Below are 11,733 nucleotides of genomic sequence, written 5' to 3'. Positions count from 1 at the left end.
AACACAGCCCTAAATAAATAAATAAATTTATTTGAGAAAATAATAATTATAACAATAGGAAAAGACCCAAAATAATCTGCACAGCACTTATTTAATGGGCACAGGGACCAGGAATGATCCTGCTTAAACAAATTTATTCAGATGTCTCTTTGTAACAGGATCACCTCCTTACCACCCTAGCTATACCACAGTATCAGCACTTGGCTAACTGGGTTCTAATGACTGTGTTACACAGAAAATCCCAGCCTTAGGTTTCTATCCAAGTATCAACAGTAAAACTACTTTGCAAGAAAAGAAAAATGGGGCTTCCCTGGTGGCGCAGTGGTTGAGAGTCCGCCTGCCGATGCAGGGGACACGGGTTCGTGCTCCGGTCTGGGAAGATCCCACATGCCGCGGAGCAGCTGGGCCCGTGAGCCATGGCCGCTGAGCCTGCGCGTCCGGAGCCTGTGCTCCGCAACGGGAGAGGCCACAACAGTGAAAGGCCCGTGCATCGCAAAAAAAAAAAAAAAAAAAAAAAAAGAAAAGAAAAATGGAAGGGAGGGAGGGAGGGAAGGAAGGAAGGATTTCTTGCAGAATCTGCCCAAAGACTCTGTGGGAGCTGTCACGGGGGTACGTCCCTTGCCCCCCACCAAACCAGTGCTCCCTCTAATCCTACTTCCTGGGTTTGCAACCTCAGCCTCGCACTGGACCCTCACATCACTGACTGACTTGGCCACCTGATTCTGACCTTCGCCTGACTTTGCTCCTTACTTTAAATGACTCTCTCTACACACCCTCACATGCATATGTACACAAACTGAGCTTGAATCTGTTTATCGATCATGCCTGCCTCTTCCCATTCCTGCTCTTTGATCTACTTTGTCTTTCATTCCCTCTCCATTACCATTTATTGAGTGAGCACCTACTGTGTGCCAGGCACTGTAGTAGGTGTCTCATAAACATTATTCTTATCACCCACAACCCAACAACACAGATATTGTTCCTGCCTCACAGCTGGAGAAAGACTAACTGCTACTCAAGGTCAAGATTAACTACTACTGCAGGGTGTGATCCGAGCCAGACACTAGTGTTGATACCTGAAGTCCCTTGGGGGTGGGGAGTGCAGAAACCAACATAAGGTACTTAAAATGTCACAATGCTTACGATGCTTAGGTTTAATGTAAACATATTTGCATTTGAAAGTGCAAATACTGTCTGCCATTGGTCTTTGAAAAGCAGGGTAGCCTTCGCTAAAAAGAAGCCTTATTTCTATAGTGAAAGTGCTAATAGCTGAAGACAGAAACAATTCCAAAGTTTGTATTAACAAAACCCACAAGAAAGTTATAGAAATACTTTATTTAAATATTAAGAAAAAAATTACACGTACTTAAGATGATTAAAAGTTCATATGTTAAACAAATGCTAAAAACCCAGTAATTTACACAGTGATAAATCTTAAGTGATGGGAAAACACAAAATCCTTTCAACTGGTCCTCCTCCTTACAAAACTATTATAAAAATGGTATTATATAGGAATTGCTGAAGTTGGGTTAAAGGCACATGACACTATCATTCCTTTATATACACAGCCAGTCATCTCATACACTGAACTGCTCACCCTTAAATGGAAGAGTGAACAACTTATCTACACTATCGGGAGTACATTATGCATCTCTAATGAAAATTCATTTAAATTTTTACACCAACAATTTCTCCAATGATCCAAACAGATTAACACTGCAAATCAGTTATTTCTGTCTTGAATATTTCTACTTTGAATCTGAAAAATTCGATAATGAGTTTAGGAATATGCAAATGAAATATAATTTATTCTGATTTCAACTACAGAGCTATAAAGTTACAATTCTTCCAAGGAAACCATTCACTTCATAGATGCAAAAACACACTGTAGCTTTTCCATTACGTCTGCGGTGCTTTCAGCTAGCAGGATATTAATCATTCACTTTAAACTGACATGCCCTTACACCTGAAAGAAAACCCAAGCGAGACATTCTATCTCAGGCTGTTGGATTTAATATTAAAAAGCACAGTTCAATCTCCCTGCCTACAACATTCTCTGGCTCTCTGTTACCAATTAAACGTTGATGTCGGCAGTAAGTCAAAAGCTCCTGAACACGTGGAAAAACTCAATACGGAACAGCCAGAGATTCAAAGCAGACAGGGTCAGATGAGGGAATGCTCTTGTGGCGACAGGTCAACAGGGACAGAGGACATACTGTGAGAGTCCAAACGGTCCTAGACACAGCACAACGTGTGGAGGGGACTCTGCACATCAGCATGTGTGTGCTAGCAGCTATTTTCAGACTAGCAACAATGAGAGGACATCCATTTCTTCTTTACCTGGTTATAGGGGCTTTCCAAACTCCAAAAGGAGAACATGCTGTCTGTGAGCCGCAATGTCAGTTTTCTTTTGCACCCCAATAATTGAGTGCATTAACTTTTTCTTCTCTGGGCCTCAGTTTTTCAAGTTTACTTCTCTGGGTCTCAGTTTTGAAGTTTACTCCTCTGGGTCTCAGTTTTCAAGTTTACAAGTAAGTAAACTGACATATGGAATAGATTTTCTCCAAGTTCTAACGTAAGCAACGTGAAGAGAGGGACCGTCTGTCTTTTTCACCATGTCCCTAAGCATGTACAGTGAGTACTCTGAACACATACTTATTCAATAAATGAGTTATCTGCCAATTAGCAAATAGACCCCATTGTGAAGGCAGCAGGCCCAGGGACACAGTGGTCTCTGGGGAAACAGAAATTCTATAAATAACATGGAAGGAAAAGGCTGATGTACCATCCATCAGATTTTTATGAGGCAGCCAGGACAGTTAGAAAACAGATTTTTCTTCTCAACTGGGTAAAATTGCCCATTCTTCCCATATTCCCATTAACTAAGAACGATCTAGCCAACAGTCATCTGTATAGAAGTAGATGGAAGTTTATTGCAATAGAAAATCGATCAATGTGTGAACTTATCCATATTGGAAGGTGCAAATACTCTCTTCATGAGATCTTGGAAGGTCAGGGTGCCTTCTCTAAAAAAGTAGTCACTTAGAACTAAATTATGCAAATGGGAAGGGATCACAGTCCCTTCTACCTCAGAGTTCAATGGATGAACAACTCTCGTGTAAACATGACTGAAATAATTTACTAGTCCGTTATTGCTATGTCCACTGAAAATTATTATGAAAGACTTTTTCAAATGCATTCATTATTAGAAATACCATTCCAGAAATCTTACCTTTAGAAATCATCCAAGGAGTGAGATCAACATTACAACCCCCATAAACTGGGTAAACAACAGCAGTGGAGTGAAAAATGACCACACATGCCATAAAGCAACATTGAAGCTGAAAAGAAAAGGACAAAATAGCCACACAGTTCACAACTATAGCTATACTCTACACAACTATATTCTACTGCAGAATCTAGATTTAAAGGACTCACTTTTACCCGGTTTGGGAAAGTTCATTCAGCCAGTAACTTTCTATATATAAATCATGTTTCTCAGATATGTGACTTAGCCAATATTGGAAATATCACAATTTCTTCACAAAGTACTCAGAACTGGAATCACTAAAGCTCCTCTAACGAGAGCTGGCCTGGCTTAACAGAGGCTTCAGTCTCTTAACATTAGTATCTGTAAAGGAACACGAAATAAAATGACTACAGCCTGCTTTTACAATCTCACACACTACCAAACTATAATGGTTAAAAAAAAAAATGGTTTAAGTATTTTTCTGTCAGAAACAGAATGAAAAAGTAATCATTTATAAGCTGCTATTAAACTTTCCATTGAGAAAAATACTGTTCCTTTCGCCAGGTAAGAATAACACACTAAGTGCAACGATTTTTATGAACTGAATTTTTAACAGCATAAGTTAATAAAGGAAAATTATAGTCAATTAAATAACTGTTTCAGATAGTTAAAGACTAACATAATATTTTGAGAAGTAGACGTTTAAATAGCTATAATCCTACTGTTCTAAAACATACAATAATATTTCTGGGGGTGACGTTAGCCTTATAAGAAATTGTAAAATAAGACAACTGTCTACACTCGTCACCGAAGGGTTAATAAAAAACCGCATCACAATGCAACATATGTCAAACACCCATAAACTTCAACTACAGAAAATACATAATGGAAAAAATACATTTAAACTGAATATGTACAAAGGTGTGTGGTTTTCCCTAAATTAAAATGCAATTAATATAAAGAGAGGAAAAAAACCTAAAAGCCCAAACACAATGTTCAGTGTAGTTTTCTCTCTGGTTGGCAGGATCATGGGATTTACTTCCTTTGTGTTTTTCTGTAATTTACAGATTTTTCTTTAATGAGCAAGTTATAAAATACTTTTATAAACATAAAAAAAACTTCTCACTGAGAACCTCTTAGCTTATGAAAAATGATGTTAATTGTGGCATTATTTATAACAGCAAAAGAATAAAATAACAGGGAGCTGGTTAAATAAATCATGATATGTCCATGCAGTGATAATGATGTAACTGTTAAAAAGAATGAGACACATCTATATGTACTGGTATGGAAGAATTCCAAACTCAATTTAAAAAAAAAAAAAAAAGATCACTCTGGAAAACAGTTTGGCACTATTTACTAGAGTTGGAGGTATGCATACCCGATGAGCCAATGATTTCCCTTCTAGAGATATGTATATATGTATTCATGTACACATACATCCAACAGAAACACACACAGGCACACAAGACATACACAAGAATGTTCTTAACAGCATCACTCATAATAACCCCAAACTGGAAACAATCCAAATGCGATCAACAGCAGAACAGATAAACTGGGAGCTGGTTATAAGATGGAATGCTGAACAGCAATGAAAACGTGCAACTGTTATGCACAATATGGACGAATCATACATAATGTTACATGTAAACAGTCAAATGTAAAAGAATACATACTATATGAACCCATTTCTATAAGAGATGCAAAAGAAAGCAGTTACCATGAAGGTGGGGACAGTGTTTACCTGCGGGCAGGAATGAAGGTACAGTGACTGGGAGGGGGCATGGAAGGGGTTAGAGGGGGCTGGCACAGATCTTTCTCTTGACCTCGTTAGGGTTTACACCAAGGTTCACTGCATGATAATTCAGCTGTATATTTTAGATTCTTCCACTTTTCTGTCTGTATTATATTTCACAATGAAAATGATTTAAAAAGCAAAATGCAATATATATATATATATATATATAGCATGTCACCATTTGTATTTTAAACAACTAAATATATAAGTAAAGAAAGACACTACTGAAAAGGGAATCAAGGAGACTGTTTTCCCATTATTCCCTTTTTTTTCCCTCTTGAATTTTGTACCATGTACATCATTACCTGATCAAAAAAATTTTCATTCCAAAGGTAACTTACCAAATTCCTGCTACAATAAAAGTAGCAGTTGTAATAGGTATCAACGTTGGATACTTGATATCATAATCTTCAATTCCACAATACCATTCCAGATAGACTATGCAGTAAAATGCAATCGATAAGCTAACAAGCAACAAGGTACCGCCAAACAGAAACCAACTGTAGAGACAAAAATAATACCCTTCTATTATCCTCTTTTGCATCCTCTGCAACATAATAGTAAATAATCTTTTTTGACACATCTGAAATGTGACATAGGCTCATATCATTGCTGGCTTACCATACCAATGGCAGTGATTCCATTTTTTTTTTTTTTTTTTTTTTTTCGGTACCCGGGCCTCTCACTGCTGTGGCCTCTCCTGTTGCGGAGCACAGGCTCCGGACACGCAGGCTCAGCAGCCATGGCTCATGGGCCCAGCCGCTCCGCAGCACATGGGATCCTCCCGGACCGGGGCACGAACCCATGTCCCCTGCATCGGCAGGCGGACTCTCAACCACTGCGCCACCAGGGAAGCCCCAGTGATCCCATTTTTGACAGTGCATGTATCTGACAAAGGTTTTGTTAAGTTTACCTTTGAATACAGGTGATTTGAATTTTGAGTCCTGTCCCATAACACAGGGCCTACCAGCCAGGTATGACTCAGCCCTGCCACTAGAGAAAGGAAGCATCTTAACTTACTGAATCAGAATTTCTATGCCTATCTTTAGAAAGATGTTATTTGCAATTTTGCTCCAGACTGTGTGCAGCATACCTTGGGTCTAGACAATATAAACTACTTTTAAAGGCTCTTCAGATACCTGAAGCTGACTAGAAATTCAGTGATTGTTAAGCAAATATGTACACAAAAATAAAGTGGTTTAAAAAAAAAAGTGCTAATTGACAGCACTTAACAAATCAGGTATCTTAAAACTTTTCATTAATAGACTAAATATCTATTTCTAAGAAGAATATCAACGGGAGAAGGGGCAGAGGGACCCACAGTTACTCAATCCCAGCTTGCAGAAAGTCTAGATCTAATAGGAGATGGGTAGGTAAAGATGAGAGTGAGACACATGAAAGGATGAAAAAGTAAGACTTTAAACACACACACACACACACACACACACTTTCATAAACTAACTGACAAAAAAGGACGTTTTCTTTAAACATACAGGAAAGCGAGCGGCTTTCTGGTTGTTTCTGAAGTTTTGAGTGTGAGAGTAATAAAGATTTCAACAGATACCATCAACTCCTCCAAGTTAAGCTGGGTTTCTTGAACTACTGAATATCAATTTGGAAGGAGTTAATTCATATTGTCTCTCGTAAAAGATTTCTAAATGAAACCCTCCCGTTCCTAGAATATCTCCAGTCCTCCCCCAAGGGCCAATGGCTTTTTGCTCCTTCCAACTCCACAGAAGACCTGGCTCAGTGTGTGTGAGAAAAAGCTCATCAGCCCCTTCCCTCCAGCCCCTGCTGGTCATGGGAGGAGGCCAGATTTGGAAAATCAGAGGAATGAACCCTTTTCGAGAAAGCAGAAGGCAGCCTGCACGGACTGCCTCTGGGTAGCGCTCTCCCGCCACAGCTGCCCCAACTCCCCGCTGCTTACCGAGGCCTCAGCAAGAATGCAACACTACTCTACTCAAAATCCTCAGCCTTCGGCCATGCGTTTCTGTCTCTTTTCCTCTAAGATGACACTTCTTTGAGGACAGGCCTATGACTCCCACTTTGTTTTCATGCCCCCCAGTCCTGGTCCGGAGGCTGAGTCCAGGCTCTGTCACACACCACCGGTGGGCTACCGTGTGCCACTCTACTCCTGTGGGCGCCCCCAAACACCTTACAGTGTAGTGAGTTATTCCTTACCTCACCATCTCCTTTAACTACTAAGAATACTTAGTATTCTCATATACAAGGATACATAGGACACAAATGGATAAATCCTCTCATCTCTCCTGAAACCTCAAAAAGGCCTATCTCCTGAGGCTGGGCTGGACTGGATGCCCCTTCTAGGTGCATTCACGGCATCCCGCACATACCCTCGTACACGCAAACAGTACGCACCACATGACTTATTCATCTATCACAGCCTAAAATGAGCTGGTGGAGGGTGAGAAATGTGCCTTGTTCATCACTGTGACCATAACTGGATACATCTCAGGCTCTCATGAGATATTTCATGAACGAAGCAGCAGGTGCTACTGATGGTGTCTGAAACAACCATCGCTTCTTTTCCCGGCCCAAGTTCTAGACCAATTGAAAGACACAAAGAAACCAAACTGATAAAGACCAACTGTCAGCTTCTTTACTGATAGAGCTACGAAAAGAAGATAGCTTTGGTGAATGGTGACAATGTGCTTCCTCACACTGAAACCCAGAAAGAGACAGACTTACCCACTGGGTTTCAAGTCACGGTGAAAACCTAGAGACCTTCGCGTGTCAGGGTCGCCCCATAAAACAATGGTGCAGAAAAGCAGCCCAGAATCTGTGCTTCCCATGGGCAGCTGGCTCCCAAGAGGAAGAAGGTGCTGAGCTACACGCCTGGTTTTTCATCCCAAACCCTATCAGGAGGTCTAGCACCTCCCAGGGAAGAAGCCAGTGAGGGGAAGGGCCAGAAGATGGGAGTGTTCAGGGAAAGCTCCTGCTTGTGGAAATAAGGAACGGGAACAAGCTCTCTCCCTGCCATAGTTTACATAACACCGCCCCCGCACCCCCCACCTGCTTTCCCCGGACCACCTGCTCCCTCACTCTCCTCAGGCGCCCCTCCAGCAGTCACTGCTCTTCCTGAGGGCCTCTGCGGGAGAGACTGGGTGTCCCCCGACCCCCAACGATATCACCGGATCAAACAGTCCTGTCTGCACCTTTCTAGCCCCGCTGGTCCTTCCAAACAATTACAATTGCACTTTAAGCAAATCAGCCCTCCCGATGCCAGCTCCGATGCCCACCAACACCTCTCCCTCTTTTTCTGTTATCTAGGGGCCTCCAGAACACTCTCCAATGCCCAGTGAGGACTCAGGAGTGTGATAAACAACCTTCCCCTCCATGTCAACTCCTAGATTTTACACTAAAGAGATTTCAATCCTCACGAACGATGGACTATCTGACATCCTGCCTCAAAGCTCCTGACTCCTCCCACCAGTGACCTCAACTCTAATTCAATCACAGCCTGTACATGTAGTTACCTTGTTGGCTATAACTATTCTCTGAAAACGAGCTCTGAGACCCAATTCCCACCCACCACATTTCTCATTCCCTCCTCCCAATGCTCTTGTACTTGATCTTCTTAAAGACCTTCAGTCATTCTCTCTGCATGGTTTACAAATGGATTAGATCCTTCTTAAATTCACTACCGTCCTCATCCTACAAAACACCTGTGCTGAGAAAGCCCACTGAAATAATTTCCAGCCTCACCCACTCTGCGGTACGTGCCCAGAACACACACTCTCTTTTCCAACTCTGCGTTACCAGCACCTCCAACACCATGCCCAGCAGAAAGTAGACGCCTACTAAGCGTTTGAAGAATTCGGCTCACAAAACGTGAAAAATAAAACAAGTGTGTTTAACTTACGAAGCAATAAAGTTTTCTTACCTGCTGGTGTGAAAGTTTTCTTTAACGGTTTGAAAGAAATCAACATAATAGGTCACAGCAATGGATGCCAAAATCCAGAATCCAGAATGGATATTAAGTCTTGGAAGAGGTTTCTCCTTTTTCTCAACAGGTGTAGAGGTTTCTGCAAATAACGGAGAGTTCAACTTATGAAGTAACCATTAACGTCACAGGAAAAATTATACCTTTTTTTTTGGCCACGCCGTGCCGCTTACAGGATTAGTTCCCCAACCAGGGGCTGAACCTGCTCCCTCGGCAGTGAAAGCCTGGAGTCCTAACTACTGGACTGCCAGGGAATTCCTTTTTTTTTTTTTTTTTAAATTACACCTATTTTAAGTCAAATAAAATAATTTCCTAGAGCTTTCTAAGAACCACATTCTCTCCCATTATATACCACTTTCTTCTGTAAAACCACCAAAATAGGTTTATATTTTTAGAAATAATTAATAGGAGCCTGCCATAAAACCTGTCCAATATAGTCAACTTTTTTACCGCTAAATGAGTTTTGCAACCAAATTTATTTATATAGTCTTTTGGAAAGAATAATGCCATCTGGTAGTATAGGAATTTTAATGCTATGCTTCACGTGTAGTCTAGGAAAGTGATTAGTCCTGTTAATTAAGAAAAATGCAAGTGGCAAACATTAGAACACAAATGGACTTGATTTTCCAGAAACACTACTTACAACTACATATTTTAATTTTTTAAACAAACACAACCTTTTGGGGCAGCTCAAAAGTGGAAAGGGCACACTGGAGGTCCAGTCCCAACATGGTACTGTCTTAGGTGATGGACAAGTCAAATTCCTTCCATTTGGGACCCAATCTGAAAGAATGGGTCAAACGGGGTCTGACAAGTTCCCCATGTGACTGACATGCCCTCTCTCTCAGTTCATGTGAGAACCACTAGTATGTAGCCAAGGTTCCCGAGCTTTTAGCTGACCATCAGAATTCCTGGGAAGCTTATTCATAATACAAATTCTGCGAGACACCTTCAAAATTTATAAACCAGCATGCCTGCACATGTTGTTTTCTGCGTTTACTTTTTAAAAGTAATAAATACACAAGATTTACAACATACAGGACAAAAAGATAAAATCGCTCTCTTTATCCTTAACCCCAGTTCCCCAGCCCCAAAGCAGCTACCAGTAATAACGTCTACTGAATTCTTGCATATTCTATGCATCTACAGGTGAACACACACCGCATGTTATCTGGTTTGAACACAAATGGTGGCATACCATACGTTGTTCTGCGCCTCCCTTTGAAAAGCATCCACATTGATTCATAAAAGTCTGCCTGCTGTGTCATGTATAAACAGCCAAGTGTATTTAACCAGCTCCCTGCTGACGGACAATTAGATGTTTCCAGTCGCTCGCTATTACAAGCAAAGCTGAGATTAAAGACTTTGCACACACGCCCTTGTGTACTGCTACGAGTACGCTCCTTTGTTAGGTTCTTAGAAATACAATCTGTGGATATATTTTATTTTAATGGATATTGCCAAACAGGTGTTAAACCAGCTCTCCTGGGAATCCTGAAGACCAAGATGCGCAGGGCTACCTGATCTCTAAGGGTCTTTTACGACAGTAAATACCCGACTTGCAAAACTACTTGGTAAGCCTTGAAAAAACGAAACCCGGTCCCTCCTGACTGGGTAGGGCTGCGACAGGCCCGCGGGGCCGGCCGTGTCCGGCGCCTCGCCTCTGGGAACCTCGGCGCGACTCGGAGCGCGCCAGCGGGGGTGCCTCACCCGGCCCGGCGTAGCCCTCGCGGTCCAGCTGGACCACCGCGTCCCGCGGGAACAGGTATCTCCGCCGGAGTCGCTCCCGAGCCTGTAGCGCGTCCATCTTAGCACCGCCCAGAAACTGGGCGGTAGTGACGTCAAGCGTCAAGCCCACCGGAACTTCCGGCATCGGTTCGCCGGAGGAGGGAGGGATTTCCTTTTGTGAAGGGGTGAGGGTGTGTTGTCTTCGCGGTTTTAGTTTGTGAGAACGTACGGAGGGTTTGGCTTTGCTGTCTCAGTGCTCAAATCCGGAAACATGATTTGAATTTCAAAATATTTATCCTTCCCCACCTAAAGATATACAGTTTGTTCCGAACTACGGAAGCCCAGAAGGGTCAAGCTTACCGATGCCGGCGAATGCGCGCGGGCGTTACGGGGGCACTTCGTTGCTTTTGTGCTCTGCGTCCTGAACCCCGTGGCTACTGTATGCCCAGAGCATCTCAGACCCCAGCTTCTTTCCTCCTTCTCCTCCTCAGGAGTTGTCCAGCTAGACTTGAAAGAGTCAGAGGCCACCCAGGAGGAGGAAAGGACCGCTGAGCTGGGCCCGGGAACCTGCGGTGGAGTCTGGGCCTGGCGCTGACCGCTGGGGCGGGCGGGGGCGGGGGTGGTGGCCGGGGGGGTGGGGCTCAGGCAAGAAATAAACCTTTCTGGGCCTGTTTCCTCTTCTGTACAACGGGGATTATACCTGCCTCATGGATTTGTTCTGGGGTTTTAAATGTGAAGCACCCGTATGTGGTTCGTGTTAGCCCCCTTCTTACGGCTTGTGAGAAATTGCCCCCAGCCAGAAACGTGAAAACTAAATTTGCACTTTCCCAGAAATCCGTCAGTTCCCATCGCTCAACGCTCATAAACTGAAAAAGACTGTGTCACTAATTCACAAGTTTTCCTCCATCAGTAATCCTGTTTGCTACTCTCTTGCCTCCTTCCTACTGTGTCATATGTTGAGAAATTTTGTGCTTAACCCTTCAAACTTTT

At 42.5% G+C, this 11,733-nt stretch overlaps 1 protein-coding gene across 1 annotated transcript; it reads right to left on the bottom strand.

Annotated features, from left to right (window-relative positions):
• Window positions 1–1,316: 1,316 nt before the first annotated feature.
• Window positions 1,317–10,851, bottom strand: TMEM128 (transmembrane protein 128). Its single transcript, XM_032633469.1, has 5 exons — window positions 10,726–10,851; window positions 8,956–9,097; window positions 5,393–5,551; window positions 3,233–3,341; window positions 1,317–1,966 (listed from the first exon to the last, which is right to left on the bottom strand). The coding sequence occupies exons 1-4, from the start codon at window positions 10,820–10,822 to the stop codon at window positions 3,242–3,244; spliced, it is 498 nt and encodes a 165-aa protein (XP_032489360.1). The 5' UTR covers window positions 10,823–10,851; the 3' UTR covers window positions 1,317–1,966; window positions 3,233–3,241.
• Window positions 10,852–11,733: the final 882 nt, after the last annotated feature.

This window comes from Phocoena sinus, chromosome 5 (genome assembly GCF_008692025.1).
Source record: "Phocoena sinus isolate mPhoSin1 chromosome 5, mPhoSin1.pri, whole genome shotgun sequence".
In the NCBI taxonomy this organism is placed as follows: Eukaryota; Metazoa; Chordata; class Mammalia; order Artiodactyla; family Phocoenidae; genus Phocoena; species Phocoena sinus.
This window is presented reverse-complemented; position numbering and strand designations above follow the sequence as displayed.